The 22501-nt window shown below is 40.7% G+C and overlaps 1 protein-coding gene across 1 annotated transcript in view; it reads right to left on the bottom strand.

Moving 5' to 3' along the window:
- Positions 1-22501, bottom strand: part of MTUS1 (microtubule associated scaffold protein 1) — a 165944-nt gene that overhangs the window by 69216 nt on the left and 74227 nt on the right. The window contains 1 exon segment of the mRNA XM_059909793.1: positions 7247-7408. Within this exon segment, the coding sequence (XP_059765776.1) occupies positions 7247-7408 (162 nt within the window).

Raw genomic sequence — 22501 nt, 5'->3', positions numbered from 1 at the left:
ACAACACTGAAGAGTGTAAACACAGCACTTTGCCCTTTTCTCTCCATAACTCGGGAGGAAAAAATCCTAACAAGGATACTTTGAAAGTTTTATGGTTCTCTATTCCCATAAAAGTTAACCTTTTTATCTATCTCCCCTTGCTAACCACACAAACCACTAGTATGTTTATGTCACCATATACTTACTGGGCCAGAGGGAAATCTGGAGGTTCATTCATTCTCACTACCTGGTTTCCAGGCTTAATTTCCCCTCCACCAACCCAGATTGGATTTTTTATAATTTTTTTCTAAATAATCTTCAACACCCAATTCTAACCATCCAATTCCATTCTAATAATCAACACTTAATAATCACACATTTCTTTATTACCAACCTTGATCCCTTTCTTCACCTCACATTTCTAGAAAGGGGTGAGTTGTCAACATTATTTACAAATATTTATAAATTTGAAGACAGCTAGAAATTTTTCTCTAGGCTAAACTGTCCCAACTCCTACAGCAGTGCTTACAGATGTCACATTTAAACCTTGTAAAGACATGCTGTTATTCTCCCCTGATCTACGTCAAGTCCCCCTACAAGGGGCCACCTATTAGTTCTTCCTGTGCCAGATAACACTTCCAATATTAGGCCAAATCCACACAGAGCCTTCCCTTCTGCTGACAAGTTTCTGCCAATTTCCTATCCTTCTTTCCAATTCCCTCTTTCCCCAGAACCTGGAGACTTGGTTTCTCCCAAGTTGACAGGGAGCTAACGTAAATGATAAATACTGAAGATACTACTACTATAAAATTCAACATAACTTTTTAAAGGATGGATGGGGAATGACTTCAGAGTCTTAAAGAAATGGAACCAAAATGTCATAGAGCAGGTTTTTTAGATTTTCATGTAAAATGGTAGAGGGTTTCAATCAACATTTCAACTTATGGTAAATCAAAATCCAAGAAAGGAAGTACATGATGTTATTAGTCTCAACCATGTATTATAACAATCTGGGGACTTCCCTGGTGGCGCAGAGGTTAAGAATCTGCCTGCCAATGCAGGGGACACGGGTTCGAGCCCTGGTCCGGGAAGATCCCACGTGCCACGGAGCAACTAAGCCCATGCGCCACAACTACTGAGCCTGCGCTCTAGAGCCCGCGAGTCACAACTACTGAACCTGCGTGCCTAGAGCCCGTGCTCCGCAACAAGAGAAGCCACCGCAATGAGAAGCCCGCGCACCGCAACGAAGAGTAGCCCCCGCTCGCCACAACTAGAGAAAGTCCGTGCGCAGCAACTAAGACCCAACGCGGCCAAAAATAAATAATAAATAAATACATTTATTTTAAAAAACTTATAAATAAAATAAAATAATCTGGATTTGAGTCTTACTTTTCTTGACATATTTAAAAAATTATACTCAGCAGCAAATAAGTCACCTACATAGATTTTGAAAAACTGAATTGAGTTTAATTTACAGACCTATTATGAATCTGTATGATCCTAAATCCATGCTTTTCATTTCTAAGCTTTAAACACAAAGACCTTCAGTTTCCAGAGGACTCAGTGAAAGGATTTCTCGCTAAGGCAAAAGACACATTTCTCACGAGGCACAATATTCCTGTCTTGTTGGCTCTGTCACACTCAGAACGGAGGTGCTGTCCTGGAAACAAACTGTCTCCCTGCCGCCCTTCTCACATCAATTTGTTACACGCGAGGGTCAAAATCCATATTTCAAGGATAAAATGAGTTTGACCCAGGGTACAAACACACACACACATTTACATTTATATGTGACATATATACACATATATATATATACACATATGCACACGCTCATATAAACACACACACACACTCTCTCTCTGATCATCTATTATACACACTTCCCCCTTCATTCTTCCCCGCTTTACTAATGGTGGAGACAAAGTGTCCTGAGCAGCACACAGTTTTATGACCAACACTCCCACATCCTTGGGTTTCTAAAGGCTCTGCTCTAGGCTGACCCTAACTTGAAGGAGGTACTTTACTACGAGGCGTGGTGCCCTTCAAGTATTTCTCCTGCCCTCTACTTCAGTTCCTATGGGGCAGCCGGTCGGGGATCCTGACGATATCTAAATGTTCTCTCTTCTAGAGTTATTATACGCAAATGATAAACTCTTCAGTGGCACAAGCTCCAATATAATAAGAGAAGCACGTTAGTTTCAAGGAATGGAATGGAACCTATAATATGTGAGTTCTGGTCCTGACTGGGCCACTGCCTAGCTGTGCTGAATCACTTCACCTCTCTGTGCATGAGAGGGTTTGAACACCAAGTGTGGAAACAGACAGCGCATATGGTGTCACAGGATCCCCACTCACTGATTATGGTGCTCGGTCCCACTGAGGCCGAACACACCCTCAGAATTCTCCTAAACCCAGTAGTTCAGGAGGTACAACCACTCCGTGATGGCTGGTTTGTACAATCAATGTGTGAAATCCCACAAGCGGTTGCCCACGTCTCAGCCAGTTCTAACATACAGTTTTAAAACTGCCCCCATGCCGTTGTCATCCTCGGTCCTAGCTGCCTCGATTAAGCCAGAATAATAGATGCTCTGGAATCCTTCTTTTTCATTTCCCCATGGTCAAAGTGCGGTTCAAGTGAAATGACAGATGACTGAGTCTACAGAGAAAATGAAGAGAGATGCTCAGAGCAGCCCAAGCAGGAGAAAAGATTTTCCTGTTAGAGAAAGGCTTCTCGCTGTTCCAGACCTTTATTTGCAAACTAACACTTCACACTACACTCTAGCACCTAGCCAACACTGGTTTTTGTTTTGTTTAACAAATATGTGTATACACACACACACGGAGCCAACGTTCTGCTCATTTCCTGAACTTTCCGTGAATCAGCTTAACACTCCCCACTCTGCCAGATCATCTGCCACCTGGCTTAAAATCAAATCACTGCTTAAGTCTAAGCTTTCAAATTCCAAAAGCAAAATTACCCAACCTTGTAATAACAAGAATGTCTCATGTATATCCTAGAAAAACATTAAAAGAATGAAAACGAAATTAATACCAGTCTGGATAACAGTATTTTCTTATTAAATAGTCCATTCAGACGTGCGTAAGTACTGAGCATGTTTTGCAATATGGGGTCAGAATAGGTACCGCCTGTCTTTCACCCCCTTCCTCACTCCCTGCAGGCCTCACTAGTCAAGCACACATTTTTGCTCTGAACCTGGAAGCAGCCAGAAAACCGTTCAACACTGTTCTCCAGGTGATTCTCACCAACTGACCAGTGTTGACAGGCGACACAATACCTACTTGCCATCCTGCGATGAGGACGGGACTGAAGGTGAATAAGACTAATCCTTCTATCACCTTGATCCCTTTGACTCAACACACCCTCCTTCCAAACTGTTAGGCACCAACTTATTGTTGTGAAGAAAATAAAGGTGGTCAGAAACCTTTGCTATTGCAAGGATATTGAAGATGATCTAAGCCTCCCTGCCCGTTCATCAGGTGAGAACACTGAGGCTGAGAGAGTGTAAGATTGTCCAACGTCAGTGACTTAGTAAGACTGGCTAGGACTGAGTCCGAGTTGAACACCTTTTCTATTGTATCACACTGTTGATGCCAGGGCTGGCCGTGAAGGTGAGGGAAGAGAAAGCTCCGTTTCTTCAGTTAACCTCCGCCCGTTCTATCTCTCAGACGGTGCAAGGAGCTTTGGTGTGCATCCTTTTATTTCCCCTCACCATCTGTCTCTCAAAAATAAATATGCTTACGTTTTTGTGGCCAAGCTGGTATGAGTAGGAAGTGCTTGGACTTCCTATTTGCTAATACAGCAAAATTACAAGCTCTCCTGAGACCTTCTTCTACACTCACACAAAGGTCCTCAAACCTTCAACTCTTTTCAAGACACACACACACACACACACACACACACACACACACATATATATATATATATATAATTTTTATCCAATGATCTTAAAGACTGGACCTAGCTATCTGAGTCTGGAAGAGCTTACAACAATTAACCTCTAAAAATGAGCACATTTGATATAGAAACTACTGTGCAATGTTTCATGCTAATATTAAAAAAAATCAATACTGTAACTTTAAAATTTTCTATGCTGAAAAGAACACACACAAAGAACCTGCTGAAACCCCCAAATAAGAAAGATTTATTGTCTTATATATCTTGATTCAGTCACTTTAAAACTTGGTCATGTTATTTCTATAGCATCCCTAAGCACGGAGAACCAGATGCTAATTTTACAACAGCACTCTGCAGTCTCAAAAGTGATTACACCGACAGCATCGCGTCACAAAGAAAGGAATGGACAAAGCAAGAAAACATGCTTTAAAATCGTTCAAAGGCTTAACCCAATATGAATTTAAAACACTGATCAAAAGATTAAGTTATTTCCTAACAGGACCCATCATTATCAGAAATAGGAAAACTGCAGCTCAAAATGATTTTTTTCATGTTTTAAGGTAATCTTTAAAAAGTGCACATTTTAAATATTTTTAGATATAATATGAGTAAAATAAAATGTGATGTTTTCATTTTAATTCTAGGAAAGCATTCATCTATCCTCGTACAACGATTAGGTACACACACACAAACAACCAGTTATTTAATCAAAAATGAGACCATTAACTAGTCTTTTATAAAATAATTTCATGTGTAACGAACTTCGACAACGCTGCTGAATTATATTTAGTCCGAGTCTCAAAACACATAAAACACACAATAAATTGGTAGACAGAATCATTCACAACTTAAATATAAACATGCCCAAGAAATACAATTAACAAATGACAAGTTATAAAGATAGCAATCAAGAGATGCTAAATCAATTTATTGAATAAACTTTAAACATGCTTACAAAGAAAGAATCAAACCAGAAATCGTCGACCTACTTCTTTTCCCAGTAAACGAGGCTAACAAAGGAACTATACAAAGGCTGTAGGATCCCAGAACCAGCAGTGTCAATAAGGTAGCATCATAGTGCCTCTCTGAGCCAGTCGGTGGGGTGAGCGTAGAATTGATAAATATTTTCGAAGAAGTATCCGTTTCTGTACAACTGCGAAATCCTCCTGGTATAGTCATTTAAAAGGATCAAAGCAAGCTTAGGCAGGAAAAACTGCAGCCATGTTCACTCTCCTATCCCTCATGCTTGCTCTCAGTGAATTAGAATGGAGAAGGAAAAAAATCTGTAAGCTCCAAGGCACTACACAGAACAGATTAAACCAGCTAGCAAATCCAACTAAGAAAGAGACATTGATTTGAATGCTTCATCTGCGACAGAGACGCACAGCCCCTAGACAGGCTCTGTGGGTACACGGGAAGCCCCTTTGTTAAAAGACAAAAAGGAAGGGACAAAAGCATTTGACACCCTCCTTAGGAGTGTCAGACACGGTCCTGAATGGGGCCACCGCAACGTGGCCGTCGGCAGGGGCGCTGGGCAGCGGCTCCACGGGACGTGCCTCCTGCCAGGGCCACGAGTGCCAGCGCTACACAGCCCTCCAGCCCCCGAGAGCACCTTGGTGCTTCCGTCTCGGCAGAATGTTTTCAAAACTTCCCATTACAAACAGGGAACGCTGCAAGTGAAATGACCTTAAAAGAATACACGCGTGAATTACCTTTTCAAATCATCAAGAATCAACGGATACATGCAAACCCTTCTGATCTTATGCCACAACTTCAAATTTCAAATCATAAGCGGATAACAGTCCCGTTTAATTTCAAGTAACAAATTTCAGTGCTCCTACAGGTCCCGTATACAGCTGACTCTCAGAGGAGACCAGCTTCTGCTGCTAAGTGCCCTCTCGGAAACGTGCTCATTAATCTGGTCATTAATTCAGTGCCTTACCCTCCACAAACACATCCTCAATTCTGTCACATGCTGGCTGAGTGCCCTTGGACGAGCGACAACCTCTCTGGGCCTCAATTACCTTGCATACAGAATGAGGGTAACAGAAGTTATTTGCGAGGAAACAAAAGAAAGAATGTATGGTAACCTTACACAGTGCCCCACACCCAGAAGGTTCATAACCATGACTCCACTTTGCCCCTGCCCCCTCACCGGAAGGAAGAAACCGATCCCCCCTTAAAGCAGAGAGAACTCCCCTCCTCCCCACCACTCCCTTATATCTTGTTTTATCTGATATTCTAGTTATCCACGTAAATATCTTCTTTCTCAACTACCTTTTAGAATAGGGACCATTTCTTTGATATCTCATACCCTTCACAGCATCTACAGTGGTGCCTGTACACAGCACACACTCCAAAATTGCTCAAATTAGTTAATCCATAAATTTTGTGAAAGAAATTAAAAAGGAAATGAGCAAATAAAGACTAAGGCCAAATACATCTTTTGAACAAAAGGGATAACTCAATTCACTCATTTTATACACAGCAAACTGAATTCACACTAACTGAAAACCCCCAAAATATACTCCGTTTAAATTACTTAAAACTAGGCTTGAAGTTATAATATACTACTCTTTTTTTTTTAAATTCATTCATTCATTTAAATTTATTTAAATTTATTTATTTATTGGCTGTGTTGGGTCTTCGTTTCTGTGCGAGGGCTTTCCCCAGCTGCGGCAAGCGGGGGGCCACTCTTCATCGCGGTGTGCGGGCCTCTCACTATCGTGGCCTCTCTTGTTGCGGAGCACAGGCTCCAGACGCGCAGGCTCAGTAGTTGTGGCTCACGGGCCTAGTTGCTCCGCGGCATGTGGGATCTTCCCAGACCAGGGCTCGAACCCATGTCCCCTGCACTGGCAGGCAGATTCTCAACCACTGCGCCACCAGGGAAGCCCTATACTACTCTTAATACACTGAATCTAGCATCCAAAGTTTAAGATTAGAAAAAACACATATACAAAATATAGCCGCTTACAAAATAAATGAAACTGAAGTTATCTTTTTTTCTGACTTCCAGCTGGGTTCCAATAGCCCTTAGATTGCTTTCTTTCCTTAAACAAGCCAAAAAAACCCACCATCTTCAAATTATACACTTAAGAATCCTTCATGCAAAAAAATACCAGGTGCCTTCAACAGACAAATATTTCTGTGTTTCATAGCACATTCATCAAAAGAGAATATCGTTGAAAGAATTTGTTTTTCCTGCCAAACTTTTAGAGCAATTCCAAGCAAGATGCATATTTTCCCCTAAATCACAGAACCAAAAATTCTGATAATTTGTAGCGCATTAGATTTCTCTTACAACTACAGTTTCAACAAGCCCCAAAGTCTGACATAAGACTGACTTACAGTTATTGCTGTAAGTGCTCAGATCAGTGTGGGTACTGGCAACAGAGGAGGTGCTTCCCGTCCTCCACAGCGCAGAACTTTTCAGAGATGCTTTGGATTTAGGAAGTGGTCTAGGCAAATTCACCCAAGACGGCGGTGCAGTTTTCAAGGATGCAGGTTTTCCTTGGGGGTTAAAAAAAAAAAAAAAAAAAAGTTTCCACTGCTATTCACTCCAAAAGCTTTAAGCTTGTAAACCTGAACTCCTACATGAACAAGTGAGTCAAAACGTAAAATGAATATTCAGAATCCCACAGGAAGGGTTCCTGTAATCCTGAAGTAATTAACTCACGTCTTCTGTGACACAGAGACCAGAAGAGCCATTTGAGACAGAAGCTTTTAGCAAAGTTGAAATCAAGGAATAAACAAACTGACATGACTTCCCCCCATATCATTGATTAAAAAGTAAACACATTAGTGCATTCACACACTAGGCTACCATATAAAAAATAGGTGAAAATTAAAAAACCACCAAAACAGGAAGGAAGAAAAAGTTAATTTGAGAAAAACAATTTTAAAATGCCTAATGTCTAACAGCAGGTGCTGCTGTATTATTAGCATCTTTTTCATCCTACCTTTTCATCTTTACTCTTTATTTGCCAAACTTAAATGGTCCTCACTCAAACTCCCAACTCTTGCTTGCAGCAAAAGTGTTTCCACTTAACAGCAAAACACGTATGGACGCGTCTCCTTCCCTGGCATCTTTGAAACCACACCATTCTGACGCTCACGCCTGAACATGGGCATTTCGCACGTCCATGCCTCTGCTCCAACTTTCTTCATATCCATCTCTCCAGGAGAGTCTATTTTATCTACTTTACTCTTAACCATTGCCTTATAGGGATGAATCCCAAATTCTCATCTGCAGCTCTGTCTTCCTGAATCCCAATGCCACTCACATTTTCAATTTCTTGTTGAACATTTCCAACTCGGACAATTAGACAACCTCCTACCTACTTATGCTAACCATAATTAAATTTTCCTTTTTCCCAGCCCCAAAACATTGGAATCATCTTTCTTCCCCCATCAGAGTCTCATTTAATCTAACATTAAGTTTCTCAATGCCACCTGGATCATATAAGTGAAGAATATCAAGAGTTGAAAAGGACCTTACCTGCAAATGATAGTGTCACATATTACTAATGGCACCATAAGGGAGTAAAGTAGGTTTTCCAAAAAGTAATGCTCACTGCTTTGTCCCAGTTATTTCACTTATAAAAATCTCATCTTAATAGAGAAAAAGAGCTGAAGTGCCTTAGGCCTGGCATCTAAAGTTCTCCTGTCTGCAGCCTCACCCTGTACTGAATCTTGTACATCAGTGTGAGCCCTGCTCCAATCACCCATTTTCTCTTTTTCTCCCTGACACCAGGATGTGCTATTCCAATTCACAAGGTACATCATTTCTTTTCAAAGAGGTGTTCCTCCCCTCAATTCAAATGCTACAAATCCTTATTCACCCTCTTACACGTTGCCTGAATAACTGTATTAGACCCCAAAGTTCTTTCTTTCGATCCTTTCCAGCTCCATCATGTTGATCTGAATGTGAAAACTAAGGTCATGACCCAATCTATAATCTGTGATTCCCCATTATCTGCAGGATGACATTATTTTTAAGCCTCTTAATCAATATTTAATTTTAAAGACATAAAAGGCAGCCCTAGGGTTGGTTGATTCCTACCCAATTCTTCCCCCTTATACTTCACCATGCCCCTACCTCTCTGTGCGTACACACACACACACACACACACACACACACACACCTTCTTTTTATTTTTCCAGGATGTTTTACTCTATTCTTCTGCTCTGCCCAACCCTGTGAATGCAATGGCCTTCTTTCCCTCCAGTCCTCAAACTCTGCCCAGTGAGTACAAAGTGAGTTGATGATTCTCTTTTAAGTCCTTGCTGCATCACCCCAGGTTTACTGAATCACAGTCTCCCTTTTAACAAGATCCCCTGGTAATTTAAATACACATTAAGTCTGAGAAGTACAGTTGAGAATCCCAACCTCTTTTTGTAAAGCCTTTCCTTCCAGGACATTCCCTGCTGAGTGCCATGGACCATACCTTCTTTTATGCTTGGACCCATACTTGCTTCTGTCACGGCATCTGTTTCAATATGCCTCTCAGACTAGTCTCTACAGCCCCTGAGAACAGGAAGAGAACCTGATTCAATTCCGTCCCTGAGGACCTAGCAAAGTGTCTAGCGTGGTGTGAGGCTTAATGTTTGCTGAATGAATTAATTTTTCTTTTGAGGCCAAAAGTAGGATGGGGGAAATAAGGAGAGGTTGGAAAAGGGTATAGACTGTCAGCTCTCAGATGCATAAGGTCTGAGGATAATGTAAGACACGGTAACTAGAGGTGATACACAGCGTTATCACTGTATTGAAATTTGCTATGAGAGTAGAACTTAAATGTTCTTACATACACACGATAAATATGTGAGGTGATAACGTGTTTATTAACTAGATGGTGTAAATCCTTTCACAATGTATATGTAAATAAATCAAATATCTTACAATTGTCAATTATACCTCAATGAAACCAAAAACTATACACAGAATTATAATAACAGTAATAGAGCTATTTAAAAAATTTTAAAGGCCAAGAGTGAAGGACAAATTTTGATAATGTTTTCTCTCATCATCTACATTGAAGCATTCAACACTTAACCAATTTTTACAAGCTTATTTGTCCTTTGTTAATAGACTCTTCAGTCTATCAATTAAAGGGAGACATTTTTCTTTACATTCCTTATAATAATTAGCAAATAACCAATATTCAAGTAGCCATTTGATTTTTTAATTTATATTTGGCCACTGGTTTTACCTGCTCTTGGAGGGATAAACAGATGTTTAGAATTTAAATTTACCAAATTGCTGCTCCTTCGGCAAAAACATTCTGATGAGTCGTCATCATTGGAAACAATGAGCAAGGCTGGGCAAGGGACGGATGAAAATTTGTGTGTCAGAGCCACAAGGCAGCCAAGGCTCAGTACGTTTGGAAAATTAACTTTTTTTCAGAAAGGGATATCTCATAGCTTTGTTTCTGAAAGCATCGTAGGTTTAGAGACATTTCTCAGTGTGCCTCAGAATTACTACACACCTGTATCCTCTCTGATTCCAACACACAGCCTGGCACCGGAAGCAAGCTTACCCCAAACCCAATTATCATTCCCCTGAACTGGCCCTTCCCATTTTCACAAGTCTCACTGTCACCCCCATCCAGCCCCACCCCTTCCATCTAATGGCAATTTGTGTCCCAGCCAAAGTCTTCCCTGTTCTACCATCACTCTTGACGAGCGGTCACTGAGGACACAGAATGATGCCCACTTCACCAAAGGATTACTCCTTTGAAACGGAGAAGAATCTTAACAGTGCATTACTATTACCATCCCCACTTTACAGATGAGCAACCTACGTAAGTGGTTAAACGGCTTACTTAGGTCGCACACCTATAACCAGTGACAGAGGGCCTAGAATGCAGGCAACTTACCACCTGCCCACTGTTCCCTCTACTGTGCCGTGGACAGACATGCCAGGCTTGGGGGCCAGCCTGAACCCCTCTTGCTAGGAAGGTGCTCCTGTAGTGAATGCTAAAACTGTGGGACCACAACAAAGGTACTCAGCTGCTTCACGAACGGTCCTAATGTTTAACTTCATAGCAGAGTTGACCTAAAGTACCTGTGACTGGACTTTATATAAAGAAGCAGTAAAACATACACATCATAAGCAGTATTAAAAGTAAGACATTGCAATCCTGGGCTGAGCATCTCTGAGAAACCTAAACACAAAATTCTTCAACAATGAAATCAATACAGGACTGCTCTTACAAGTTCTGAAAAGATGACATTTACCAGTTTACTTCACACCATGTAACTTATCCCAGATGTGAATCATAACCGTTTTAAGATCTACCTGCAGAGATAGTATTGACCTTAGTGGTTTATTTTAAGCTCATGCTGTTAGCATAACCCTACATACAGACAACGCATTTGTTCTGATTCTGTAATTATAATCATCTTTTGTCTAGGGAAAAATCTGGAAAGAATAACATCTTCACTTTGCCTTATATAGTCTAACACAGAGATTCGACTGGATTTGAAGCATACCTTCATCAAACAAACAATTTACTCAGAAAACCACCTTGGAAAATCCGATTAAATGCACTGTTATTCAACAACAAAAAATCATTAAGGAATACCTTACAAAACTGAAAATCCATAAGAAAGATTAAGTCAAAAAAAAAAAAGGACAATGTTAATATTACCCTATCTCTTTAAGTTTATACTTATCTATATATTGAAAAATTCCAGAAGGATATAGCAAATTTTTTATGGGCCTCTTATAGCATAGAGCACAGTGGGACATGGGGGAAAAGAGAAGGAAAGGGACAGAAAGGGGGAATTTTCCCTTCATACTTTATACACTCCCTGTGAATTTTTTTTTTAACGATAAGCCTATTTTTATAATAAAAACTAAAAAATATTATTAAAGTCAATGTGGTCAAACATTTAATCAGATAAAAGATACTCAAGACAAAACAGATTAAAAAACTAAAAACAGATAAATTGGATCAATAATTAAAGTAAGTAGATTCTAATATTCTTATTCCTATACATCTGTAAGCATTAGGTATTCTTTAATTCTTTTAATTTTACTAAGAAGAAGAAAAAAGGAGTCAATGCCTTAAATTGATACTTTTATAGGCCATGATGAAAAGTCACTTTACTGCTGGAAAATTCTTCATGATACCATAATGGGATGTTTCCTTGGACTGGAAATTAAAGCCAAAGAATGAACTCATTTGCACCAGCTTGGTTATATTAATTGCTTTGATGTTTGGGTTCCACATAAGTGAAAAAAACCTTCTTGACCGTATTTCCACAGGTGAGCCTCTACTTAAACGTAACGAAAATATTCCGTTTTTAAAACAAATTGTGGGGCCTCCCTGGTGGCGCAGTGGTTAAGAATCCGCCTGCCAATGCAGGGGACATTGGTTCAATCCCTGGTCTGGGAAGATCCCGCATGCTGCAGAGCAACTAAGCCCGTGCACCACAACTACTGAGCCTGCGCTCTAGAGCCCGTGGGCCACAACTACTGAAACTTGCACGCCTAGAGCCCGGGCTCCGCAACAAGAGAAGCCACCGCAATAAGAAGCCCGCGCACCACAACGAAGAGTAGCCCCCGCTCGCTGCAACTAGAGAAAGCCCGCGCGCAGCAATGAAGACCCAACACAGCCAAAAATAAATAAATAAATAAATTTATTTTAAAAATAAATAAAACAAATTGTGACAAGTGATGAAAAGTGGATACTGTGCGATAATGTGGAACGGAAGAGATCGTGGGGCAAGAGAAATGTACCACCACCAATCACACCAAAGGCTGGTCTTCATCCAAAGAAGGTGATATTGTGTATACGGTGGGATTGGAAGGGAGTCCTCTATTATGAGCTCCTTCCAGAAAACCAAATGATTAATGCCAACAAGTACTGCTCCCAGTTAGGCCAACTGAAAGCAGCACTCGATGAAAAGCATCCAGAATTAGTCAACAGAAAACGCATAATCTTCCATAAGGATAATGCAAGACTGCATGTTTCTTTGATGACCAGGCAAAAACTGTTACAACTTGGGAAGTTCCAATTCATTTGCTGTATTCATCAGACATTGCATCTTCGGATTTCCATTTATTTAGGTCTTTACAAAATTCGCTTAATGGAAAAAATTTCAATTCCCTGGAAGACCATAAAAGGCGCCTGGGACAGTTCTTTGCTCAAACAGATAAGAAGTTTGGGGAAGATGGAATTATGAAGTTGCCTGAAAAATGGCAGAAGGTAGTGGAACAAAAGGGTGAATACATCGTTTAATAAAGTTCTTGGTGAAAACGAAAAATGTGTCTTTTATTTTTACTTAAAAACCGAAAAGGCACTTTTTGGCCAACCCAATATAACTCTTTAAATACAGCTATATAGAGGAAGTGACCTTTGGAGTAATTATCTATGGTAACTATGAATTATTATTATGAAATGAAAATAAAGCTACCCAAAGGGATAAAAATATCAACAATAAGTTACGGGAGAAACAAATCATACACATGTGAAACTGTGGCTGCAGATTCACTCTCAACCTGGAAGGACCAAATTCTCTTGTTAACACTAATGTAGATGTTTAAAAATTTTGCTTTAATGGTAGAGTACTGTTGTCTAAAAATTATTTAAATAGACCTGATAAGCTGCTTACAAAATAAGTACTGTGCAACAATCGACAGCTTTCTGATGGACCAGGAAAAAAAAGGAAAAAGATCCTTTGCTTTAGCAACAAAAAGTAGTTGCACACACAGACATGTACATGCACACACACTATTTCTATGGATAAATGTATCAAATAGTGCTAGTATGATGAAAAATTACAAAAATGGGGGCATAAAAGATTTGAATAAGTGGGATGTACATGTTCATTCTTCCCTGAATTAACATATTAATTGATTACTATTCCTATCTAAATCATATGTGATTATTTTTAAAGGGGAAATTGGGAGAGTTTTTTTAAAAAACAATTTAAACTAGTCAAGAATAAGTAAGAATAGTCAAAAAATTTTAGAACATAAAAATGAGGATTATAACTCAACACCAAGAGCAACAACAAAAAATGATTTAAAAATGGGCAAAGGGGCTTCCCTGGCGGTCCAGTGGTTAAGACTTTGCCTTCCAATGCAAGGGGTGCGGGTTCGATCCCTGGTCAGGAAGCTAAGATCCCACATGCCTCAGGGCCAAAAAGCCAAAACATAAAACAGAAGCAATATTGTAACAAATTCAATAAAGACTTAAAAAAAAAAAAAATGGGCAAAGGACCTGAATAGACCTTTCTCCAAAGAAGATATACAATGGCCAAGAAGCACATGACAAATTTCTCCAAATCATTAGTCATTAGGGAAATGCATATCAAAATCACAATAAGGTACCACTTCACATCTATTAGGATGGCTATTATAAAAACAAGACAGAAAATAATTAAATGTCAGCAAGAATGTGAAGAAATTAGAACCCTGTGCATTGGTGCGAGAATAGTAAAATGGTGTAGCTGCTGTGGAAAATGGTATGTTGGGTTCCTCAAAAAATTAAAAATAGAACTACCTTATGATCCAGCAATTCAACTTCCGGGTATTCACCCAAAAAAATTGAAAGCAGGATCTTCAAGAGATATCTGAATACCAGGTTCACAGCAACATTATTCATAATAGCCAAAGGGTGGAAGCAATCGAAGTGCCCATCAGTAGATGCCTAGATAAACAAAACGTGGCATATACATACCATGAAATATTTATTCAGCCTTTAAAAAAGAAGGAAATTCTGACACAGGTTACGACATAGATGGACCTAAAGACATTATGCTAAGCGAAATAAGCCGGTCACAAAAGGACAAATATTGTATGACTCCTCTTATAAAGGTTACCTACAGTAGTCAAATTCATAGAAACAGAAAAATAGAATGGTGGTTGCCAGGAGTTGAGGGAAGGGGACAATAAGGAGTCAGTGTTCAGTGGACAGTTTCAGGTGGAGAAGATGGAAAGTTCTGGATATGGGAGGGTGGCATGGGCTGTACAACAATGGGAATGGACTTCATACCACTGAACTGTACGCTTAAGTTGTTAAAAGGGTAAATTTTATGTAATATATATTTTACTACAATTTTTTAAAGTTTAAAAAGTTAGAAGGAGTTTGTGCTACTAGTTATTATAGTATATTATAAAATAGTAAAACAGTCTATTAATGGTAAAAAATTATATTGACAGATTAATAAACTGGTATATCAATCTCAGAAATACAAAAATTCAGAATAAGATAGTGGAGGTATTTCAAATCAGTGAAGACATTTATTTGTGATAAGATATTTGAATTTCTAAAAAATTAAAATGTGAGAAGCAGCATGGTGTAGCGGTTAAAAGTCAACAATCTAGAGCCAGACTGCCTAGGTTTAAACCCAGCTCCGCCAACACAGGCTGGAGGCAGCCTTCTTTTTTTTTTTTTGAAAGGATTCTATTTATTTATTTATTTATTTTTAAACATCTTTATTGGAGTATAATTGCTTTACAATGGTGTGTTAGTTTCTGCTTTATAACAAAGTGAATCATTTATACATATACATATGTCCCCATATCTCTTCCCTCTTGCATCTCCCTCCCTCCCCCCCTCCCTATTCCACCCCTCTAGGCGGTCACAAAGCACCGAGCTGATCCCCCTGTGCTATGCGGTTGCTTCCCACTAGCTATCTATTTTACGTTTGGTAGTGTATATATGTCCATGCCACTCTCTCACTTTGTCCCAGCTTACCCTTCCCCCTCCCCGTATCCTCAAGTCCATTCTCTAGTAGGTCTGTGTCTTTATTCCCGTCTTACCCCTAGGTTCTTCATGACCTTTTTTTTTTTTTGTCCTCATATGTAAGAATGGGGGTGATTATAGTGGTACTTACTTCATAGGTGCATGTGAGAGTTAAATGAGTGTATTTTTAAATGCTTAGAACAGCACCTGGCACATAGTAAGTGACATATAAATATTAGCTACTAGTTCTCATCATACACCAAGAAGATATTAAAATTGGATTAAAAAGGAAACCAAAACCATACAAATTAAGGATAATTAAATACAGATCAATCTTCTCTTTTAGTAGAGGTCTTGTGAAGCATAAAAATACAGGAAAACTTAAATGATGTATATGACTATAAAAATGGAAAAATTTTTAAATCACTGTATACAAAATAAAAAGTCATACAGTAAAACACAGGACAAAGGGCAACAGATAATATCAAATCAATAACGAAGAATCATATACCTTAACAGTATAAGTAAGCAAAAGCTCTAAACAAGAATAAATTAAAATAGTCAATACAATTTTTTTTCAGTTTAACCTTATCGTGGCTCACATCTTTCCTGGCTCCCCAACTGTCACTCCTAATCCCCATTTCCCTTGCTCACATCCTATAGAAGGGTTTAAAAAGCCAAATACTTGCGGTCCTAACCTTTCTTCAAATTAGGGGTGTGATCCGGTTTGTGCCAATAAGACTTAAAGATAAGGGTGCCAGAGGGTAAGGTGCTGAGTAAGACTTTCCCTCCCTGATAAAGGTAGGCAGGCATGTCAGGAGAAAGGTCCTTCGCTCCCAGCCTCTGTGCACAGCAGCAGGACTTAGCACTTGGAACTCTTAGCGACCATACTTTAACTGAAAAGTCACAGACAAAAGCAGGACGAGTGCTGAGGCAGGATGAGTGGAAGGACAGAAAGATGACATAATTGAACCACCAACCCAGGAACTGCCTCCCTCTAGCTTCCTGTTAAGTAAACGCACAGCCTTCTGGTTTAAAACGATCTGTGTCTTACACACATGCTCCTGTCCACAGCATTTGGTGCAGTTGACTCCTCCTCTCTCCTTAAGAGGCTTTCTTTACTTGGCCTCCAGGACACCACTCTCCACTGACTTCCCTCCTACCTTCCTGGCTGTTCCTTCTTGGTCTCCTTTGTGATTTCTCCTCCACTCTCTAGCCCTTTAAAGCTGAAGAGGACCCCAGAGGTACTTCAGAGACTCCGTGCAATTCCCCAAAGGTGCCCCCTGACCTGTCCTCTTTCTACACTTCCTCTCTGGGCAATCTCATCCAGTCTAGTGGCTTTACATACCAGCTAACTGTTGATGAATCCCAAACTGATCTCCCTAGACCAGACTTCTCCTGTGCACTCTAGACTTGTAAATCCAACTTTCTACTCTACACTTTCACGTGTGTACTTATTATTTCTCTCAACATGATGTCGGTACAACTGAGATCCCGATACCCACCTCCCAACGTCCGTGTCTCCATCATCCTTCCCCATCTCAGTTCACTGCGGCAGCATCCTGCCACGGCTCACACCGAAATGTTGAGGGTTATCTCTGATTCCTCTCTTTCACTCTCAACCCTCATTCCAACAGCAAATCCTGTTGTCTTTATTTTCAACACGTATATCTAAACCTGGCCCCCCTCTCATCCCCCCACCCAACCCTTCCACAACCCTGTGGAGCCACAGTCTCCTGCCATGATTATAGCCATGCTTCCTCTTGGATGTTTCTGCTGAGTCTATTCTCTACACAGCTGTAACAGTGATTCTGTTAAAATTAAAGTCACTTTGGTTAAGAGCCGAAGTCCTTATGATTTTCAAGACTGTATATGATCTGCCTCTCCACTATCTGTCAAACCTCATCTCCTATTTCACTTTTCCTTACTTCATTCCTTGCTACTCCAAAGAGCTGTCAGTTAAGTTCCACCTCAGGGTCTTTCCACTTGCTCCTTCCTCTGACTGGTGTGATTTTCTTCCAGATGTTCATACAGCTGGCTCCCCGCAGGCCTTTACTCAAAAGCTACCTCTCTCTCTCTCTCCCATGCCCATACACCCCAACATTTCACACCCCCCATTCTGCGTTAGTATCTTTTCTCTTTAGTACTGTACGCTGTCAAACATCCTTTATACTTTACTTACTTATGAATAGCTTGTCTCTCCCACCAGAATGTAACTTCACAGAGGGCACGTTTTGATCTTGCACTCACTCCTGTACCTCAGCACTGTGACCCTCATATCTACATTTATCCAGCAAATATTTGAGTGCCAAGCATATTCCAATTAAAATAAGATACCATTTTGCACTTTCCTACACAGTGAATATTTGGCAAGAGTGTTAGAAATGTCAACACGGGGAATATAGCCAATATTTTATAAAAACTATAAATGGAGTATAACCTTTAAAAATTGTGAATCATTATATTATACACCTGTAACTTATATAATATTGTACAGCAACTATACTTCAATTAAAAAAAGAAATTAGGGCTTCCCTGGTAGCGCAGTGGTTGAGAATCTGCCTGCCAATGCAGGGGACACGGGTTCGAGCCCTGGTCTGGGAAGATCCCACATGCCGCGGAGCAACTAGGCCCGTGAGCCACAATTACTGAGCCTGCGCGTCTGGAGCCTGTGCTCCGCAACAAGGCCGCGATAATGAGAGGCCCACGCACCGCGATGAAGAATGGCCCCCGCTTGCCGCAACTAGAGAAAGCCCTCGCACAGAAACGAAGACCCAAAACAGCCATAAAAAATAAATAAATAAATAAATAAATAAATAAATAAATAAACCCAAAGTTAAAAAAAAAAAAAAAGAAATTAAAAAAATACACATTGGCTAGGGTGTTGGGAAACACGCTTATATACTCGGAGTAGGAGCACAGACTTGCACACTATTTTTGAAGAGCAACTTGGCAACGTGTACCAGAAGTCTTAAAAATGCTCACACCCTCTGATTCCACCTAAAGGAATGTATCTCAGTAATTTACCTGACCAGCGTAAGTACTGATATACAAAGTTCTTCAGTGTAGAGTTGTTTAACATACTGAAAAACACTGGAAACAACCTAATGTTCAAAGAAGTCCGAAGAAATAAATCACAGCACATTGAGATGATGACTACAGTCCTTTTAAACCATATTTTTAAAGAATATTTAAAAATTTAAGAATCTAGGAAAATAGGCACCATACCTTTTAAAATGAAAAAGAAAATTCAATCAACTAAGGAAGTGCCTACTGACTGTTAGGTATGGGGTTTTTAAAACGGTAGGAACTGTCTGTCCCCGTTAGAAATATGTAAGCATATGTGCATGAGAATAGGCAAAAAGAAAAGGCATTGAATAGCTATAAACTGTGAAGTTAGAGACTATTGGGCATTCACGAGATTATGGATGTTCTCTCCCCCCGCTACCCCTTCCCACTTCTAAAGTGCTATACTTTTTAAATAGCCTGCTGGGAAGGGGACATTGGAAACCTGATGTGACATTCAAATTAACTGGTTAAATTCAAGATACGAGAGGGGCAGAGTAAGGTTCCCCTTGCTTGGGACAACGCCTCCCACATTCCTTTCTTGACACGGACCGACCTGGGCTCTGTCGGAACCTCTTCTCTTTGCTGACTGCCTGCACACCAATGCATCACATCCTACTTGCCCATCTGCCCTCCTCCGTGTGTCCATACATCCTGTACTGACTGTCCTCAATCTTTATATTCCATAATCTGAACCCCAACTGTGCCTTCATTTCTACTTCCTAGTGTACCAGCCAAGTCCTGAAAAACACCTCAATCCACATGTATTCTTCTTATTTTTTAATTCTGGGGTTTCAGTGTCAAAAATTAAACAGCAGAGAGCATCGATACTAAACCAAGACTGGCCCTTCTGTAATATAAAGGTGTACCTCTACTATATTACAGAATTACCTACATTATTATTCCAAGGAAGAATTTCAACAAAATTTGATATTTGTAATCTTACCCTCTTCTGAAATCCTACAGCTCTTTTTTTATAGTACTATAAGGACAGATGTGATGAGGGATGAACTTGCCATTGCCCCATCTTGGCTGGTACCTTGAGGCCACGAATCATGTCTTACTTATCCCACGATTCCTCAGGCTCTGGAGTATGGCTTGCACAGTTTACACTTTCAGTCTGCTAAGGGAACAAATTACCTTCCAAAATGCAGAATTCCAGTAGTATATATTCTACGTTTATATATTGCAAAATGTGACTTCAGTCACATTCTTGAGTTAGCTAAGGCAATATTGTATCAGTAGGGTACAAGAAACTGTACTCTGCATAACCATCACCATTTGCTTAGATTCGAGAGTAAACTCAAAAGATAAAGTCATGGCAGTACAGGTGAGTCACAAGAGAAACACAGCAAGTCTCTCTTAAGAGGGCAGTAATTTGACAGAGAAAAAAGAGCATCCCACAAAACAAGGTTCTCATGATGACTCGAATTACACAGAAGCATAGTGTTCATGGTGATACTGTCAGTACCTGTTTCTACAAGTATGTTCACAAGATGTCTGCTGCTTCAGGTGGAGATTAAACAAAAATAACTTCCTGAGTCACGGGCCTGGGAACATGTGTCCCACAACTAAGAGTGTAGTAAGTCAAAGGCTTAGGTTGCATCCTTTCCCAGGTACCACAAAGATGAGCAAGGTTCTTCACATGTTCATCGGCAAATGCACTGACTTGGTCGTGAGTGAGCTCACCAGGCACTCACACTGAAAACTCCTAATATGAACCAAGGTGCGTACCTGGGGAGCCTCCAGTAACGAGCCTCCAGTCTCATTAGAAGCCAAGGTTCATGAACAGAGCTACTTTGAACAACGAGGTCATTGAGACTCGAAACTGAACACCGTCTTCAGTTTATTTCCCTTTCTAAGGCTACAAAAATAAATCAATAAAATCTGCACAAACTCCCCTGAAAGAAATCACCCAACCTCATAAAAATGAGCCAGAAAATCTGAAAGAGGAAGCTGTCCATTCTCCACAGGTGCTAGTCTGAATCTGCACTCTTAACTCCCACTATTTAATCTCCAAATGGATTTATATCTGCACCCTCTGCACCCCCGTGTCTGTTTCAGAGACTACCTTGCCTGTGCCCTGGACACACTCGATGCCCCATCGCCTGTCTGCCACTCATCCGCGTCCTTCATCTCTTTACCAGCTCTTTTCCCACAGGCTTCCTCACCCTCCACGTGTTTTACAGTCTTAAGCCTCAAACATGCACACATGCCTTTGAGGTGCTTTCTCAAGTCTTCAGTCTCTTCAAGTTCAGCATGCCCCAAACTATCCCATCATTCTCTTTCCGACAACTTCTTCTTGCTGCTCTAGTTCCTATTTCACCCCATGGCCACCCAGACAAGAAAGTTGAGGAGACACCTGGGACTGTTCACCACCAGCGAAGCTGACCAGACCCTTGTCCTCCAAAACATTTTTAATATTTTCACTCTGCTTTTTTTCTTTTTCAAAAATATTTATTTATTTATTTGGGTGCGTCAGGTCTTAGTTACTACAGCAGGCGGGCTCCGTAGTTGCGGCTCGCCAGCTCTTGAGTCGTGGCATGCTAACTCTTAGTTGCGGCATGCGTGTGGGATCTAGTTCCCAGACCAGGGATCGAACCTGGGCCCCCCGCACTGGGAGTGCGGAGTCTTAACCACTGTGCCACCAGGGAAGTCCCTCACTCTGCTTTCTATTACCAAATACTGGTGTAACTCTTACAAGTTTGTGCCTAAACTATTAGAACTAATCTGCCTCGACCTTCCTTGGGGTTCACCCATCACTTACCCCAACACACAGCCTACTCAAGGCATGTTGACCCTGCCCTCCACCATGTTCCCCAAACACTCCAGGTCTTTCATAAGGCTACATTTGCACCCCAGGGAAAGCCAGCAACCTTCCATGCCTGGCAAACCCCTATGGGCACATTCCAAGGCCAGTTCAATGTCACCACCCTTCTCCAGTCTTCCTTTGGGCTGAGTTAGTGGTGTTCCCTTTACTGTGGACACATAGTACTTCATACAAGTTTCCATTCAAATCAAGCCAGACAACATTTTACACCTGTTGTGTAAGAGGTACACTGTGCTGAGAGCTGGAAAATATAAAAATAACTAAGACCTGGGCTCCATCCTTATGGATATCTTCCAGATATGGAAGGAAATAATTATAGCACAGTGTAATAAATGCAAAGTATCACAGAGAACAGGACAGTTCAGCTGGGGTTTGAAGAATGAAGAGGTTGCCCTCCAATGGTTTTCTGAAGCCACCCGCCTTCCACCTCACCCTCCAACTAGTGAGCTCATTAAAAGGGCCTATAAGTCACATGTATGTTCTCAGGATCTAGTAGGCTGCCCAGTACACAGCAGGCGCTCAAAGCATTTCTTGAATGGACAAATAAGACAGACCGCACAGTTTATGGGTCATTCCACATCTGGAACAGTCTTCTCAGAATTACTTGCCAAGTGAGAATTGTGTGGAATGCCTGCAAAACGATCAAGAATTCACAGTGACGATGTTAATGAGGAAGAAGAGAGAAGACGCTTGTCTCCCAGGTGCCTCTAAGACCCTCCTTGGTTGGCCTCATGCCCGGTCCCTGGCCCCCCCCACCCCCCCCGCCGCACACATACAGGGCAGCTCACTGGTCCTCAGGTTCCACCCTCCACTGCCTCACCTTGATCTTCGCACTTGCTGTTCCCTCCACCTGAGAGCCAAATACTGCCCTCCTTCACCTCCTTCATGTGTTGGCTCAAATGTCACCCTATTTAAAGATCTAACTCCCTTCCCTGCTTTGTTTTTCTCCTTAGCACTTATCTTACACACTAAACACTTTATCCACGTGTTTGATTTTCCGACCAGAATTTA

This window comes from Balaenoptera ricei, chromosome 21, assembly GCF_028023285.1.
Source record: "Balaenoptera ricei isolate mBalRic1 chromosome 21, mBalRic1.hap2, whole genome shotgun sequence".
Classification (NCBI taxonomy): domain Eukaryota; kingdom Metazoa; phylum Chordata; class Mammalia; order Artiodactyla; family Balaenopteridae; genus Balaenoptera; species Balaenoptera ricei.
Note: the sequence above shows the minus strand (reverse complement) of the source record. Positions and strands in the feature narration are given on the sequence as shown.